Source organism: Acipenser ruthenus, chromosome 45 (genome assembly GCF_902713425.1).
Source record: "Acipenser ruthenus chromosome 45, fAciRut3.2 maternal haplotype, whole genome shotgun sequence".
Taxonomy (NCBI): Eukaryota; Metazoa; Chordata; class Actinopteri; order Acipenseriformes; family Acipenseridae; genus Acipenser; species Acipenser ruthenus.
The window spans coordinates 8114895-8132751 of record NC_081233.1 but is presented as its reverse complement, the minus strand read 5'-3'; the positions used below and the strand labels follow the sequence as shown (position 1 = coordinate 8132751).

Sequence of the window (17857 nt, the reverse complement as noted above, 5' to 3'; positions counted from 1 at the left end):
ATTTTTAACCACTTACCAGAATGCATTGCGATAAATCTGAGCTGTTCCGATCTGCCCTGGTGAGCATGCATAGAGCCACGTGGTCTCCTCTAATAACCGTGCTTGTTGAGGTTCTTGCATAGGAATCGGTTCTGAATCTCGCCTCTCTGCTGTGGCAGGTGGACCTTCACTTCATGAAGAAGATCCCAGTGGGAGCAGAGGCCTCCAACGTGCTGGTGGGAGAGCTGGACTTCCTGGAGAGCCCCATCGTGGCCTTTGTGCGCCTCTCCCCGGCCGTGCTGCTGACCGGACTCACCGAGGTGCCCATTCCTACACGGTCAGTCCCTCGTTGCAGCGTCCCCCTGGGTCATGTGACTCCCATAACTTCTGAACTCCCTGTTGGATCGATCTGGAATTTCATCCAAGGCTTTGTAAGGGCAGGGGAAGGAAACGTGCCCAGTGGTGTGCTGTTAAAACAAAAGGGGTTCTCCTAAACGATCCGGAGCTCTATGGTTTGAGATTTCAGAGCGCACGTCGTGTGACTTGCCTTGGCAGGATGACATGCCGTTGCACTTTTACGTGCCACCTGCTCTTCGTTCAGTTTCATGGAGTGTGTGTGTGTGTGAAGAACATCTGTTCCTGGAGAGTGAACCGGGTCATCGGGAAGCGTTTGGGGGTCGAAGGCACAGTAAGGAGGTGTGTTTTGTGACATGCTGTTTTTGTTTGTGTTCCGGCAGATTCCTGTTCATCTTGCTGGGGCCCAACGGGAAGGCGCAGCAGTACCATGAGATTGGCAGATCCATGGCGACCATCATGACCGACGAGGTGATCTTGTAGAACGAGGAGCTTGTCAATGAATATTAAAATGCTGAAGAGTAAAAACCTTGGGAATGGGGCTCAACAGTGCATTCCGATCTCTGAAGTACATTTAACACAAGTACCCTTGGTTAAAGATAACTAATATAAGGGGGCTCCCGAGTGGCGCATCCGGTAAAGGCGCTCCGTGTGGAGTGCAGGATGCGCCCTATAGAGTCCAGGCTATTCCACTGCCGACCGTAGACGGGAGCTCCCAGGAGGCTCTCTGCTGTTACAGGCCTGTGTGTGTGTATTTAGCCCCTGCTCTGTCCCACAGATCTTCCACGACGTGGCGTACAAGGCGAAGGACCGCAGGGACCTGCTGGCCGGGGTGGATGAGTTCCTGGACCAGGTGACCGTGCTGCCCCCCGGGGAGTGGGACCCCTCCATACGCATCGAGCCCCCCAAGAACGTCCCGTCACAGGTACCTGCTGCACCGTGCCGGGACGAACACTCAAACAAACGCTGCGTGAATTGAATGTATTACTTTCTAGTTCGTTTCATAAGGGCAAGAACGCACTTGAACTGAGACGAGCGTTGATGCCATCACACAAACAGATGAATAGGGCTTTCTGAGCTGTATTATTATTATTATTATTATTATTATTATTATTTTTTTTTTTTTTTTTTCTTAGCAGACACCCTTATCCAGGGCGACTTACAAGATATCACATTATTTTTACATACAATTACCCATTTATACAGTTGGGTTTTTACTGGAGCAATCTAGGTAAAGTACCTTGCTGAAGGGTACAGCAGCAGTGTCCCCCACCTGGGATTGAACCCACGACCCTCCGGTCAAGAGTCCAGAGCCCTGACCACTACTCCACACTGCTGCCCTATATATATAGTAATATAGTAGACTCAATAGCAGGTGTTCTTGGGGATAGAAAATACTCAATATGTGAGATTCAGAACCATTCAATCATGGTACAAAACAAATGAAATAAAAAAAAGCTATTTAATGTTTGCTTCAGTTACTCTGGGTGTGTGTGGGTTGTTTTCCGAACGTTCCCGCTGTGTTAAACTGTCCCGTGGTTTTCCTGATTTCCCAGGAGAAGAGGAAGATGCCGGGCGTTCCCAACGGGACGATCAGCCTCGCCGACCCGGAGCCCCACGGAGAACACAGCGGACCTGAACTGCAGCGCACCGGCAGGTGTGTGTGTGTCCGGGGGAGAGAGAGAGGGGTGAGGGAGGGGTGCTAGGAGTTTCACAAGACACACCTGAGCTGGTTACCTATACACTGGGGCTAATCAAGCTCCTAGTAAAACATGGAATGGGTGATCCTGTTAATAATAATAATAATAATAATAATAATAATAATAATAATAATATTTGGGGTTGGATTTCATGAAGCTTGCGCTGTGTCTGTGTGTGAAGAGTGACGAGCCCTCCCTCTGTCCCTCTGCTCAGGCTGTTCGGAGGGCTGTTCCTGGACGTGAAGCGCAAAGCCCCGTTCTACTGGAGCGATTACCGTGACTCGCTGAACCTGCAGTGCGTGGCCTCCTTCCTGTTCCTGTACTGCGCATGCATGTCCCCCGTCATCACCTTCGGAGGGCTGCTGGGAGAGGCCACGGAGGGACGCATTGTAAGGGCCACGGCGTTTTAACACTCCTTTGGTTAACCGCGCATTCGTTTTTATATTGTCTTCTTACCCTGGAAATAGAAAGCTTAATAGAAATATCCCCTTCAGTCACTGCATGTGTAATTGTACCACGTTAAATTTCCTATCTGTGTATCTATTTTATAATGCATAGATGTTTTTGCAGGGCAACTTCTTGAACTCTATAGAGCAGTTTTGCTGTGAGTTTAATAAGACACACCTGAGGTTGTTACCTACACACTCTGGCTAATCAAGCTTGTAGCAAAACCTGCAATAGGTGAAATTGCTATGCAATAAGAATCTTATTTCCATCCTTTATGTGTAGGCAAAGCACATGCAAAAAAAAAGATTCCTGGTAATATCTGACGTCGATAGAGCTTCAGTGTGAGAAACCGCTGTGATTTAAAACTGATTTTAGAAACACAGCAAATATGAAATAGGGGGTGGGTCGAATATGTTATTATCGCACAGTAACATGTGTCTCTCGTTCAGATTATTATAGTGTTATTTCTGGAGGCGGTATAACAAAAAAATGCATACAAAAGTACAGATCCATCTCAGCCCCACGCCACTGCTTCATTGCACATGTAACAGGGTGGAGTGCCTCCACGCTCTGCAAGAGAGGGTCTTAACCACAGTGCATTTAGAGTTTTTAACCTGCCCTCATCTCACCAACAGGGGGCAGAGTCAACAACGGCGGGGTATCACCCAGCACTGCCCGGTACACTCACCAGTGTGTTTGTCTCCCCAGAGCGCCATCGAGTCTCTGTTCGGAGCCTCCATGACGGGCATCGCGTACTCCTTGTTTGCTGGGCAGCCCCTCACCATACTGGGGAGCACGGGCCCCGTGCTGGTGTTTGAGAAGATTCTCTTCAAGTTCTGCAAGTGAGTCGCTCCCCACCGCAGAACTAACTGCTAGAAATACAGACGCAAATGAAACTGCTGAAGGGCTCAACAAATAAACGGAGGAGAGAGAAGAGAGTTACTGGAGAGTATCATGGCCCTGCAGGATAGAAACCCTAGTCAAGACACGGGAAATCACACCGGCCCTGCACCTGGCCCTGGGTTTAGGTGTGGTATTGAAATGAACAGACGCCAGGAGTTTAACAACCAGGCCCCTGGTGAGTCGGCTCTGAATGAACTGATCACACTTAACTGATCGTCTATTTAACACCAAACTCCTGGCGCCTGCTTATTTCAATAATATAATTAATAGGAGGTTTAATAGCAGCTGTTCCTATACAGCTATGGGGTGCGAAACCGTTTTATTTAAAATCAAACACCTGGCTCTTGATCATTTCAATAACATAATTAATTTTTACTAGCAGCTGTCCAGGGAGGAAGCATTTATTTAACACCAAACTCCTGGCTCCTGGTGGTTGCAATCGTACGGTTAATGTTTTTCGGGTCCCTGTGTGACCGGGTCCTGCTCTTCCCTCCCCTCCAGAGACTTCCAGCTGTCCTACCTGTCTCTGCGCACCTGCATCGGGCTCTGGACGGCCATCCTGTGCCTGCTGCTGGTGGCCACGGACGCCAGCTCCCTGGTGTGCTACATCACACGCTTCACCGAGGAAGCCTTCGCCTCGCTCATCTGCCTCATCTTCATCTACGAGGCCATCGAGAAGCTCCTCCACCTGGGGGAGCTGTACCCCATAAACATGAACTCTGAGCTTGACAAGCTCACACTGTACTAGTGAGTACCGCTGCCCGGGGCTAGCTGGTAATTACATTACCAGACGATATTGGATATATGCTTGGAAATCTGCATGCTGAAGCGCCCGCTGTTCTTTTTTGGTATGGAAATAAGACTCCCATTGTATAGAGGTCCATTCCTGGTTTTACTGTGGGTTTAATCAGACACTGAGCTTGTTACCCATACACACTGTGGCTGATCAAGCTGGTAGCAAAACCTGGAATGGGTGAAACTGCTATGCAATAGGAGTCTTATTTACCATCCCTGCTTCAAAGAATAAATACAAACAAATAAATCATGTTCTGCTCATCAGGAGGGTTCCTGTAAGTTTTTTCCAGTAAATAATTTATACAATATGGAGTCAAGTATCCCAAAGTGATTCAGCCGGATTGTGCATTAACTGGGCCAGACTGCTGTCAGAGTGCCAGACTGCTCTCTCTCTCTCTCTCTCTCCTCTCTCTCTCTCTGTCTCTCTCTCTCTCTGTCTCTCTCTCTCTCTCTCTCTCTCTCTCTCTCTGAGTCCTCCTTTTATCCCGTCTGCAGCTGCAGGTGTTCGGAGCCGGACAACCCCAGTAATGAGACACTGAAACACTGGGAGCAGAACAACATCACAGCATCTTCAGCCAACTGGGCAAACCTGACTGTGGAGGTAAGCTGTAGCATCTACCAGAGAGAGACCTATACACTGTGGCTGGTATTAAAACCTGGAATGGGTGAAACTGCTATGCAATAGGAGTCTTATTTCCATTCATGAATAAGACTCCCATTGCATAGCAGTTTGATCCATTCCTGAGTTTAATAAAACACACCTGAGCATGTTATACACACTGTGGCTAATCAAGCTGGTAGTAAAACCTGGAATGGGTGAAACTGCTTTGCAGTGGGAGTCTTATTTCCATCCCTGAATAACCCTGCATTTTCTCAAACATTGTAAAGGATTTTGTTCTCAGTCCTCTCGCCCCTCTCTCGTGTCTGTCCTGCAGAAGTGCCGCAGCTTGCACGGTGAGTTCGTGGGCCCCTCCTGCGGTCATCACGGGCCCTACACCCCCGACGTGCTCTTCTGGTCGGCCATCCTTTTCTTCGCCACCTTTGCCATGTCCAGCTTCCTCAAGCAGTTCAAGACCAGCCGCTATTTCCCCACCAGGGTGAGTCTTTTATACCATGTATTGTACCGTCATAGAGGCATGGGTCATTTGCATCCTGTTACAAAACAACCATGTTGCTCGTTTGCAGTTCACCAGGTGGTCCCTGATCGAAGAACTAGTGCGTTTTATAGAGAGCATGCATACACACTTTCCCCGTCTCATTTAATTGTGTTTTTTCTTTTAACAAAATAGCACATCCCATAAATATTTGATCTTATTACGCATCACACAAGTAGCCAATCTGGTCCATTGCATGCATTGTATTGCAACCTGCAATTTGCGAAGGGTATCGCATTGTGATATTAGTATACTGACAAACCCCTAAGGGTGACTAGCTTGTGACTAATTATATATTCAATTATATATGGACGAACGCCTTGGAGCCGTAGTTAAGAGACTGTGCTATTGGTATTCTCCCTAGTAGCAAGAAGGTCATGATAAGGTACTGGGAGCAGTAGTCATGCTGCCTGGTTCAGCGGTATTGAAGGGCTGCCTTTATAAAGGAGGAGGTGTGTCCGGTACAGCCCAGTGTTCACGTGTTGCTTTGTGTGTTCAGGTGCGGTCCATGGTGAGCGACTTTGCTGTGTTCCTGACCATTGTCACGATGGTGCTCATCGACTACGCCTTAGGAATCCCCTCACAGAAGCTCAGAGTGCCCAGAGACTTCAAGGTAGGATCTGGGCACAAGACTCCTTTTTTATTGCTTCAGTTACTGCATTCAGATTAAACAACATCTACCGGAGCAACAAATCCACACACGCGGATCAAAGCAGGGGTCCCAGGCCCTGTAAACTGGTATGGAGAGACTGCGCTAGGGCAGACACCCCCGTGGTTATTGATCAGCTTGCTGTAAGGGATCAGAGAATCGATCGATCTTGTCTCCCTGGCAGTCTCTAATGCATGGAAGGCGGCTTTGACCCTGGAATCGGTAATGACTGCCAGTTGGGTGATGAATGGTAACTTCTTGCCACTTCTCATCACTGCAGATAGTCCGTCCATAAAGCTTCGGCTGGGTTTTCTCATTATAAAGCCGTAAACGCTAAAGCTGTTGGGGAGCATTGTGACAGCAAACCCAAAGGCCAGTACATCCCATTGGAAAGGTGGTGAGGCGTTCTGCTGATGCCTCAACATTGATCGACTTTACTTGGCTTCTGAAAGTGCTAACGGAGAATCCTGGGCTGTTTTGAAGCTACAGATAAAAGCACGAGGCAGTACTTCAGATCCGTAGCATTTTGTGCACAAGACAGCCTGCAAACTTATCAAGGAAAATTGTCACAAGTAACCCGATGTTTAACTCTGTTCAAAATTGCTTACAAGCTTCACCTACGGTTATACTAGGCCTGTTACTATAGTTCACTCTGGTTTGCCGTGCTTTTTGTTGTTTTTTTAATATGCTTTAACACACCTCTCTGTGTTTTTACAATGCTTACCTATGCCTTACCGTGCTTTCGCTGTGCTTTCTCACACTTTGCTGTGCTTTTACTAGGGGAAACCTTTTTAAAGGGTGGTCCGGTATTTCTGTGGCTGACCCTGTCTGTGTTTGCAGCCCACCCGAGATGACCGAGGCTGGCTCATTAGCCCGATCGGTCCAAACCCCTGGTGGACGGTTGTAGCAGCGATCATCCCGGCTCTCCTCTGCACCATCCTCATCTTCATGGACCAGCAGATCACGGCGGTCATCATCAACAGGAAGGAGCACAAACTCGTGGTAGGAAAGCAGGCTTCATGAAACAGTCTTTGTTTGTTTGCATGAAGAAACCAACACGCAACAAACTAGATTTGTTTAATGTAAAAAAAATAAATAATCATTCACCCATTGAAAACAATTTAACTTCCATATTTACAATATTTTCTTATTCAATACAGTCGTGAGAGAGTTACGTAATGCAATGTTTTTTATATGAAACTAAAAATAAAAACTGCAAGAAACTAAGGGAAGCAGCTAAAGATATTTTAAGGAAAAACTGTACAAAAAAAAACTGTTAAACATCTTGGCAGTTTTACCTGAGCACTACTCTCTCTGTCTCGTTCCTTTCCGGTTGTAAAGCTGCTGTTGTGTTTCTGTCTCCCTGCGCAGAAGGGGTGTGGATACCACCTGGATCTGCTCGTGGTGGGTGTCATGCTGGGCGTGTGCTCCATCATGGGGCTGCCGTGGTTCGTGGCTGCCACGGTCCTCTCCATCAGCCACGTGAACAGCCTGAAGCTGGAGTCGGAGTGCTCGGCTCCGGGGGAGCAGCCCAAATTCCTGGGGATCCGTGAGCAGCGTCTCACCGGGCTCATGATCTTCGTTCTCATGGGCTGCTCCGTCTTCATGACCGGAGTCCTGCAGGTGAGGCCAAAGCATGCAAAACATACGACAGGAATGCACTTGCTTGCATGTTTTAAAAGACAGTGGGAATAGCTGACGTTATCTGATGCTTCAGTGGGGTGGGGAGAGTGAAGGAACAGTTTCTATACTGAATGAATGAATTAACTTACAAAGTAAGGTCATTTTTTTATCTCATTTTGCAACTAATACTGAATGAATGAATGAACTTACAAAGTTACTCCAAGTAACATAATTTTTTATCTCATTTTGCAACTAATGGGACCAGCCTGCCTTGAAACCCCTTTTGAACCCGTTTCCACACAGTCCCCGAACACAGCGTCTGAATAGTAATAGGAAAGCCGTTTCTAACACGACGTAGCCTGTCACAGGAGCCCTTTTGTAGTGGGGACTCGGACCTGAAGCTCCGCACTTGTTCCCTTTTCTTTTCCAGTTCATCCCCATGCCTGTGCTGTACGGTGTGTTCCTCTACATGGGGGTCTCCTCGCTGAAGGGAATTCAGGTAAGACAGCTGGAAAATACAAACACAAAGTGTTTCGTGGTGGAGGTCAGTCGCCATGCCTCAAGCCTGCTCTGAACTGGAGGGAACACCCTTTCACTTAGGGGGTGAGGGAGCAGTTCAGTCTCCATGCCTCAAGCCTGCCCTGGACTGGAGGGAGCACCCTTTCTCTTAGGGGGTGAGGGAGCAGTTCAGTCTCCATGCCTCAAGCCTGCTCTGGACTGGAGGGAGCACCCTTTCTCTTAGGGGGTGAGGGAGCAGTTCAGTCTCCATGCCTCAAGCCTGCTCTGGACTGGAGGGAGCACCCTTTCTCTTAGGGGGGTGAGGGAGCAGTTCAGTCTCCATGCCTCAAGCCTGCCCTGGACTGGAAGGAGCACCCTTTCTCTTAGGGGGGTGAGGGAGCAGTTCAGTCTCCATGCCTCAAGCCTGCTCTGGACTGGAGGGAGCACCCTTTCTCTTAGGGGGTGAGGCAGCAGTTCAGCCTCCATGCCTCAAGCCTGCCCTGGGCTTGGTTAGATCACTGCCTAACAGAAAGTGTGGTATCACCAGTCCAGGGCAGGCTTGAAATGCAATGCAATCCTCTCTTTTTGTCTGCTTGGAAAGGTGTGTGCCAATTTCATTAACCCAAGTCCATAGACACACACACATGGCTTTACCTGTTGATTAAATCCTGTATTGAATCATCACTCATTATCTCTCTGTCTCTGGCTGGCTTGACAGTTCTTTGACCGGTTGAAGCTGTTCGCGATGCCCCCGAAGCACCAGCCGGACTTCATCTACCTGAGGCACGTGCCCCTGCGCAAGGTGCACCTCTTCACCATCATCCAGCTCACCTGCCTCGTGCTGCTCTGGGTCATCAAAGCCTCACCCGCCGCCATCGTCTTCCCCATGATGGTGAGAAAAGAATTTCAGTACCAACTAACTTTGCAAAAAAAAGGGGAAAACCCTGATTTTTAAACCGTTCCCATGCCTGGTTTCCCAGACCCCCATATGGGCAAAAATTTGGGATAAATACTTGAGAGATATCTCACTGTGGATACCCACTGATCTCTATAGAAACACTGAAATGTTGATAGCGGTGCTATGAAGAAAATCTGTATTTTATCTCTAGACGTAGACGAGGTTAGAATTTGCCAAAAGCGTCACCAGAGTGGCAGTTTCTGGGAGTGTACAAGGGCTGGGTTTCAGTGACTTCCCTTCTCGAACCCAGATTCGCACTATACTTTGGTTACCAAAGGGTACCTTAGGGAAGGTATGTCCCAAGATCAGTGCTGATCTGGGTCTGTGAAGCCAGTCGTTCAGTGTCTTGCTGTAAGAGCATGGAATTACCCAGCATGGTGTCTGGTAGCTGTTTCTCCTAGACCTCTGTGGTGACTGTTGTATGCTTCAAATGCATTTCTTTCTGCACAGCTGGGTTCATTCATTTTGCTCCAGCATGTGGGTATGGCATGCATGTGGCATGCTGAATGTTCTGCAATGTGAAGCTGCTTCCTGGTGGCCCTGGTGATGTGGTTGGAGACACAGAGCTTTGTTTCCTCTGCTTCAGGTGCTGGCGCTGGTGTTTATCCGCAAGCTGATGGACCTGGGCTTCTCCAAGCGAGAGCTGAGCTGGCTGGACGACCTCATGCCAGAGAGCAAGAAGAAGAAGCTGGATGACGCCTCGCAGAGGGCTAAAGAGCAGGAGGTACGGGGCGTGGAGAGCTGGGGGCTCCCTGAACCTGCTAAAGATCTAAATATGTTGTTTGTTTTTTTTTAAAAAAAGCCCAGAATTAAGCTCATGGTAGAATCATGTGCATATTCTTCATTGCAATTATTTGTAATTTTAATAGTAGTTCTAAAATGCAAGCCATCAAATTATTAAGCTGTTTGATATTTTATATATTGATCTGGCTGGAAATGGAGCAATGCTTCTAAGTTTGCATTATTTTTAATTTTCTGCCCTAGTCTGCTGCGATTGGCTGGCATAGCTGTCAATCATATGTGATGTTCCTTCATTGGTTAATAGGACTGTCAATCATTCATTGAACACTGCTCTCTGATTGGTTAAAATAAACACTGAACCCACCCACAATTCTCTTATTGGTTAAATTGCCTGTCAATCATGCCACCACTGTCAACTGATTGGTCCATGAAGAACCATGAAAACTAAATCAACAGCCCATCCGAGCTATCAAATTGGTTAAAGAAACTGTCAAGCACTCCACAACTGTAATCTGATTCGTCATAAAGATACCTAAATTAGGAAGGTCACAGGACTGTCCTTTTACTATCTTCTGCCTGATTGGCCAAAAATAGAAGCTAAACCCCTCCCTCAAATTTTCTTATTGGTCAGAGACCTGTCATTCACAAGATACACAGACATACAAACAACAAAGTTTAAGAGAGATTTATTAAGCATACAAACATCGGTTTAAAAACAGAAGTTTACAAACAAGTTTGAAAATAAATCTGAGACGAGCAGCAGTCCAAGCAGTCCTGACGAAATTATTTTGGAAAGAGGATCGTTTCCTCCAGCAGTCGTGTAGATGTAAGTGGCGTTGGCCCTGCGCTCAAGCTTCACCCTGAGAAACGGAGGAATGGAGAGGCTGAATCCTTCCGATAGAGTTTGAGACCCGACTAGACCTGCAAGATAAGAAATAGCAGAAATTACAACACATTCAGTATGACAGCCCATGCTTAAATAATATCAGCTTTCAAGCACATAGAACACTAAAACCACACAAACACTACTCCCTTATAAAAGACAAACCATTGCAGCCAAATGCAGAGGGTCCTCAATTGCCTAATAATCACACAGTAACTGAAAAGGTTAAAAATATTTGTATAAAACCGAATGTTTATCGGATTACAGCCAGATGCAATTTGAAATGTCTACAGGAGGCTTGGAATGAAGCTTGGTGCAAAAGCAAGGTACTTATCGCGCTTGCGTGTAGTGTGCGCCAGATGGACGGACATGACCAGCGCATAAGGGTCCCCTATTTTGTTTTGGAATGAGTCCCCTAACTCAACGAAAGCACTCCCCCTTATCCTTTTATCTTTAATGTACCTAGTTGAAGTGTGCCAGTTGCTTGACGTTTGTTTCTCAGGAATCTGCAAAGATGTTGGAGGCGGCACCAGAGGACAAGCCAGTCGAGATCCCGATGGAGAGCAGCACCCTGCTCCACAGCCCCGGGAAGAACAACAACTCCAAGTAAGCCACTCTCAAGCCAGGGCAGTGGCAGCACTCAGATTGCACAGCCCTGCTCTCTGGCACTTAAGACTAAAACAGCAAGCTAAGGGGATGCATGGGGACTGTGATCACCGGCGCTATCCTGAGCCCTCGCGTGATTTACATTTCTTTCCTGTGACGTTTGATTGATCGCAGTCCCGGGGTGTGATGGAGTGTGATTTTTAAGCTCGCCTTCTCCCTGTTTAATCAATGTAATAGTTTTCAATCACTTCCTGTCTGTGTGTGTTCTGTAAAACCGCCAGCGCTGAATGTATTGCTGCTGTTAGACCCGGCGACCCTTTACTCCAGGACAGCAATGCACCAGTGGATCTGTGATAAATGAAAAGAATGAAGCAATGCATTACTGCAATTCCAAAGAAATCTATTGCATGAGACACAACCCTATTAGTGCCCCGTCGTGTACTTTATTTCCTTTTGGTATTAATCCTGTTGGCACATTTTCAGTTTCTCTTACAGTATTACCTTTCTACTGTACTTCATGATGTCCGATCCCATTGCTTAAGCTAGGAGGATATATTGCACAGCAACAACGTTTGAGGCTCAGTCAATCAGAATAACTGTGTGTGTGTGCGCATGCTCAAATCGATTTGAGTTACAAAAGATTTTAAAAAATGACAGATCTATGAAACCATCCTTTTGTTCCAGTGCAAGTTATGTCATTTCTTAAAAAAAATATATGCACAGAAAGTGCAGCTGCTGGTCCACTGACTGTACCATTAGATTTAAGAAACTGCAGCCCTGTTCAACCTGCTTTGCCCCGTGTTAAAATGTGACATTCTATTGTAGGTGTGACCCATCTGACATTAATATCTCTGATGAAATGTCTAGAACTGCGGTGTGGAAAGCTCTTGGTAAGAACACTGACGGCTCTAATCTCAAGGACGTCCCAGTTTCTACTACAAGGCAAGGGCACTCCTCTATCATTGACTAAGTGCAATAGTGATACAAAATGACACATTTCCCTTCTTTAATCCACAATGCTTTCTCGCTTTTCTATTACACCAGTTCCTAGCAAGATAACAAAGAACAGGGGTGAAGCCAGTCCTTTTAAAATACACAGAGAAAGAGTGTGAACAGTCTGCAGTAGGGGGGAATGCACATCAGTAATTGAAACTGAACCAGGGATGGGAAAAAGAGACTCCCATTGCATAGCAGTTTGACCCGTTCCTGGTTTTACTACAAGTTTAAGAACACACACCTGAGCTTGTTACCTATACACACTGGGGCTGATCAAACTGCTGTGCAATAGGAGTCTTCATTTCCATCCCTGTGAACCACTGCCCTTGTATAAATGTGGCTTCCGTACTTCACAGTGCTTCTATACAGAGGCTGACAGGGTTCCCGGTCTACATCGCAGCAAGTCTGTTACTGCAGTCACGCAGAAAGCTTTGCGCTAAATTGCTATGTGATTGTGCGCAACAGGAAGCTGAAACACAGCCACGCAGGGACAGGGAACATGCAAGCCGGTTGCAAATACACTGCAACATCCATCCAGTCACTATCCCACGAGAATAAATGGTGTTGCTCATGTTGCAATGCAGAGAGCTCAATGTTGCTTGCAAAAGGCACACGGCTTGCAAAAATGTACACACACAGTATCGAGTGGCTACACCCCTGGCTACCCTGAATTATTTACTGAAATACTGTAATGTGCAATTGGTTATGAGGAAGGTTCCAAATTGACGTCTGGGGGTGAACTGAATGCCCTGCTTTTGATGTAGTGCTCTAGCAATGGTAGTGCTGTTATTCACGCTGAACTGTTAAGCACAGCATGCTGCAGTAGCCAGCAGGTTGAGAGGAGAGGGGAGGAGTTGGAGTCTGCTGGGAATGTAACAGTGAAGCAGCTCTGCCTGTGACACAGTGCACAGAAAGCTAATGGGCAAAAACACAAATGACATGCAAGTGCTCCAACTATGTCCGCTTTAAAAGGCAATTTTAACAAAGCTTCAAGAGGTGAGAACTGATCTCAACTAGCAGATGGCAGCAAACTACTTCTATTACTGGATGTAGTGAAGCTTTCTTCCACTCTTGGTGAAGAAGTTATGTAGGCAAAGGACACCAAGGCTTAGCATTTCTGCAGACACAGAAGCTTATAATTTAGGTTTACCGTCTGTGAGCCTGTTCATGTATTCACACATCTGAACTGAGGTTTAGGATTATTGCAAAGCGTCCACTGGGAGTCCAACAGCTTTGCCCCCCTTTATGAGTGTTGGTTAAGGAATTCATTTCTTGTGTCCTCCTCGTTCTCTCTTGCAGGAATGTTTGAAACTGAGTACTTGGCTGTGAAGATGTTCATGAACACAGCATGGTGACTCAGGGAAGACCTTCAGCACTCTGTGCCAGCAGACTCTGCAAAGACACGGCAAAGCAGGGCGACCTCTCAACTGTATCACTGGGCAGTCAAGAGACCCCCCTCCCCCCTCCCCCACTGTAGCAGGGAGCAGGGTTCCCCTCCGACACATAGACCAGATTTAAAACCATTCTTATGATAACAGCAGAGTTGTGTTAATTACACCGCAGTCCGTTATAATGCGTTACAAAATATTCATTCTTTAAGAAATTTTGAATGTAAGAAAAACAATGTTGTTTGGAAATTTAATAGTTAATTAGCAGGGTTTTTTTATAATTTATTACGTTTCTTAATATTTTAAATGTGTTTTAATTGTTTATGTATTTATTAATTTATTTATTTAGGCACTGAATAATAAAAGTTATTTTTTATTTTTATTCTAATCTAGTTTGTGAAATGTGATATTACTATAGCTGGTCTATTTTATCTCATTTCTCGCAAAATTATCTTGAGAGCAATTCATCTCCTACACCTCAGTCTGCACCCTCCTTAACTTTGCTGGAGAGAGAGAGAGAGATCGTTTCCAGTTCTGCTTCTCACACGTCCGTCGGCATCCTGTCTGTTACTGAAGCTGTCAGACTGGGAGGGGAAGGACACGGCCGAGGGAGCACTTACACACTTTTTATTTAATGCGTACGTTGTCTTGTTTATGCACTTTATTGAACAGGGACTGGTCTTGAAAACTCAAAGCAAGGTGTCGTATAGCCATATATCAGCATCGACTAGAGCCATTCACCCAAACTGAAACCTTTATTAAAAATAATTAATAAAAAGCCAACAATAATACTTTAAAAGTCACTTTGCAAACCCCATTGTCAATTACATGAAGGGGTTGTGCACAAATCATTTATTAAACGCCTTTAAAAACACACACCAGCTGAACCAAAGCAATGCTGGTAATACAGCAGACTCTCTCGTCCACATAGGGAAAGCTGCAGTCGGTAGATTTGCAGTGTTTAGTAATAGTGTCAATCTGCAACGTGTTTTTAAGCCTCGTGTGGATGGAGAACATGGTTCAGGGCTTCGTTTAAAAGGGATTCAGGACTAATCAGAATTACAACTTGCGTCCCCCCATTGGAACCTGTTAGTAGCAGCTACACCAGAGGAGGGTAGATCACGCACTCAGAACGTCAACCACAAAGCATCCGGAACATTTAAACCACAACAGGTTCTATAGAAACAGATTACCTACGTTAATATCAGGGTTTGTCTTTTTTTTTTTTTTTTTTTAATTTAGATTTAGTGACTTGTATGTTTGCAAGTGTTCAGTGGCTGCCTTGAATCAAGTTGAGAGTGCTCTTTCTCTTACGCCGTTTCTATGACGGACTAAGCACAGAATGTACGAGAGACGCACTCTCAACTGGATTAGAAGCAACTACCTAACACCTGGAAACATGCTAGCAATGAAAACCAGGTCGCACTACACCAGAACACGATTCAAACTGCCACGATCGCAAGCACAGGTTTGACCACCACATTTTCTTCACTTCTAAAAGACGTGCACTGTATGGTAAACGCAACGAAAGGAGGCTTGGTGGTCCAGTGGTTAGAGAAAGGGGCTTGTTACCAGGAGGTTCCAGGTTCAATCCCAGCCACTGACTCACTGTGTGTGACCCTGAGCAAGTCGCTTAACCTCCTTGTGCTCCGTCCTTCGGATGAGACATAAAACAAACAAGCTCCTATTGGAAGCGACTCTGCAGCAGATGCATAGTTCACCCCCTAGTCTCTGTACGTCGTTTCGGAAAAAAAGACCAATTAATAAAAAAATAATACAAAAGCTATCAAAGCACACACTACGACAGCGCAGTATCGAGAAAAGGCACCAAGAGCGAACGCATGCATTAGTCTAGCTGGGGTAAGAAAATCCATTCTGTTTCATCAGTGACTACTGCAATAATCTCAATCCAACACTATGAATATTATTGATAGGAACAAAACCTTTAAAATGCATTAGTCTGGGTTCTTAAGAATCAGTTTCCATTTTAACACCTCAGTGCTGAATTTATGTAATTTATGTAATACATATTTTAAAAAAAGAGCTTTGGGAAAGAATGGGTGAGTGGAAAGTGAAGGCACTTTTTCTAGTGTATAATTTCTTAGTAATCTGCGCAATGTAAGTAATGTGTAGAAATAGAGATTATATATAATTTGTTTTAAGAAAACAAAAAAAGTTATATGTATTATATCAATAATGTATTTTATTGTAAAAAGAAAAGTCTTTAAAAAGCTCTGTTAGTCGTGTAACCAGAAGTGCACATGTTCTGTAAACCATGTAAGACTTTGAAATTTGGATTTGCAGAGAGAAGCAGGTGTTGTACTGTACCAATGTATTTTTTAGTGCAAGTCTCTCTCAAACCGCTCCGAAGCCATGTCCTAAATCTAGATTTTACAAGTCTGGCCTAAATATATATTACTGGGGAAAATGTACAAGTGAAGTAATGTGCTTGAAGAATATTTCAGACGCGGTTACTCTGTGAATTGTTCTGTACTGTCATGTTGATGCTGTCGTGTGGCGCCTCATAACTAGCTGCTCAGGCAGTGCAGTGGATACTAGATACCTGTTTGTTAAAGTGAATGTGTTTACCTGTCAACTGCAATACCATCCTATTGTACCACTGTGTGTGTAAATTAAAGAGACACGTTCACTCTCTCGACGAGAGAAGCAATTCCAATCGATTCTTACATGTGCTCGAATAAACCAATCCAAAAGGTGCATTGAAGTGCTGATTATTTGTGCATGTAAGCTCTGCGAACAAATTGTAGAGTTGAGAGTGGGGGTCCAATCTCGGTCCTGGAGGGTCGCTCCACTCCATATTTAACAGGTAAAATGAACCTAAATTTACCCCAACGAAGTCCAAACCCCTGTTATTTCCTGTTGCACCTGCCTCGCCTCTCACTCGCGTCCAGCACCTAGGTAACAACCTCAGGTGTGTGTTATTAAACTCCTAGTAAACAATTGATCAAACTGCAATGTAGAGAGACTTATTCCCATCCCTGCAGTTAGAAAAGGGTTGAGAGCCATTGCAACAGAGGACTAAATGCTCTGTCCTAAAGGTAATCTGCAAATCAACTGCAATCCTGCCATCTGCACAGAGAACGTTAATAATCAAAATGAATCCAGTTTATTTTGTTATTATAGGACGGGGGGGCGGGGGGGTGGGGGGTGGGGGGGGGGGGGTGTACATAGAGAGAAATTCTGTAGAACAGCGAATCATTTCAGAAGAAAACATCAAAAAAGAAAACATTTTAATAAAGAGTTAAGACTTTGTCTCTAACGAACAAGGAAGTCGGAAATGTATTTCTAGATATGCTGGCATTTTTTAACATCGTAAATAAATATTTAACAGATAACCTTCGCTTCTTATGTATTTAATACAAATTAATTTTGTTGTTTTAATTTAATATGACTCACTAGAAGGTAACAAGTGATATTAAGCCGATGAAATTGTGACAAAGCAGTCCATTGCATAGGATGTTAACTGCTGTTGTAATGCATTATATCCACTAGATGGCAGCACAGTATCAGGTAAAGGACCTTGACTTGAGGCCAGTATCCATATAAGGACTTGGTTTAAACGCAGCTACCAAATGTTCTTGAATGGCAATGCAGCGGTACTGCACTAAGGGGACCGCAGGGGCTCCTATTAGGAATAATCATACCACACAAACATTTCCATTTCATGTGACATGCTGGAAAGGTAGGACAGTGATCTTAGCCAATGCTCACTGTATCAGAACACAAGTGTGCTATCATAGGAGCAAGCCCTGCAGACAGCAGGCTCTATAATGAATGAAGCCAGATTACTAGAGCGCTCTGCAGTGTTGAGAGTGGAGTTCTCTTTCCTATACTACTAGAGCGCTCTGCAGTGTTGAGAGTGGAGTTCTCTTTCCTATACTGCTAGAGCGCTCTGCAGTGCTGAGAGTGGAGTTCTCTTTCCTATACTACTAGAGCGCTCTGCAGTGTTGAGAGTGGAGTTCTCTTTCCTATACTACTAGAGCGCTCTGCAGTGTTGAGAGTGTAGTTCTCTTTCCTATACTACTAGAGCACTCTGCAGTGTGGAGTGGAGTTCTCTTTCCTATACTACTAGAGCGCTCTGCAGTGTTGAGAGTGGAGTTCTCTTTCCTATACTACTAGAGCGCTCTGCAGTGTTGAGAGTGGAGTTCTCTTTCCTATACCA

The 17857-nt window shown here is 45.4% G+C and overlaps 1 protein-coding gene across 1 annotated transcript in view; it reads left to right on the top strand.

Moving 5' to 3' along the window:
• LOC117400872 (electroneutral sodium bicarbonate exchanger 1) overlaps positions 1–16762 on the top strand; it is a 36851-nt gene extending 20089 nt beyond the window's left edge. Inside the window, exons 8-25 of the mRNA XM_059013168.1 lie at positions 159–316; positions 717–804; positions 1112–1258; positions 1890–1990; positions 2248–2422; positions 3189–3322; positions 3885–4130; positions 4674–4779; positions 5114–5275; positions 5832–5945; positions 6822–6983; positions 7353–7604; positions 8035–8103; positions 8821–8994; positions 9647–9784; positions 11187–11290; positions 12116–12232; positions 13586–16762. Coding sequence (XP_058869151.1) covers positions 159–316; positions 717–804; positions 1112–1258; positions 1890–1990; positions 2248–2422; positions 3189–3322; positions 3885–4130; positions 4674–4779; positions 5114–5275; positions 5832–5945; positions 6822–6983; positions 7353–7604; positions 8035–8103; positions 8821–8994; positions 9647–9784; positions 11187–11290; positions 12116–12232; positions 13586–13595 — 2457 coding nt within the window. The 3' untranslated portion in view covers positions 13596–16762. The remainder of the gene's footprint in view (positions 1–158; positions 317–716; positions 805–1111; positions 1259–1889; positions 1991–2247; positions 2423–3188; positions 3323–3884; positions 4131–4673; positions 4780–5113; positions 5276–5831; positions 5946–6821; positions 6984–7352; positions 7605–8034; positions 8104–8820; positions 8995–9646; positions 9785–11186; positions 11291–12115; positions 12233–13585) is intronic.
• The last annotated feature ends 1095 nt before the right edge of the window (positions 16763–17857 follow it).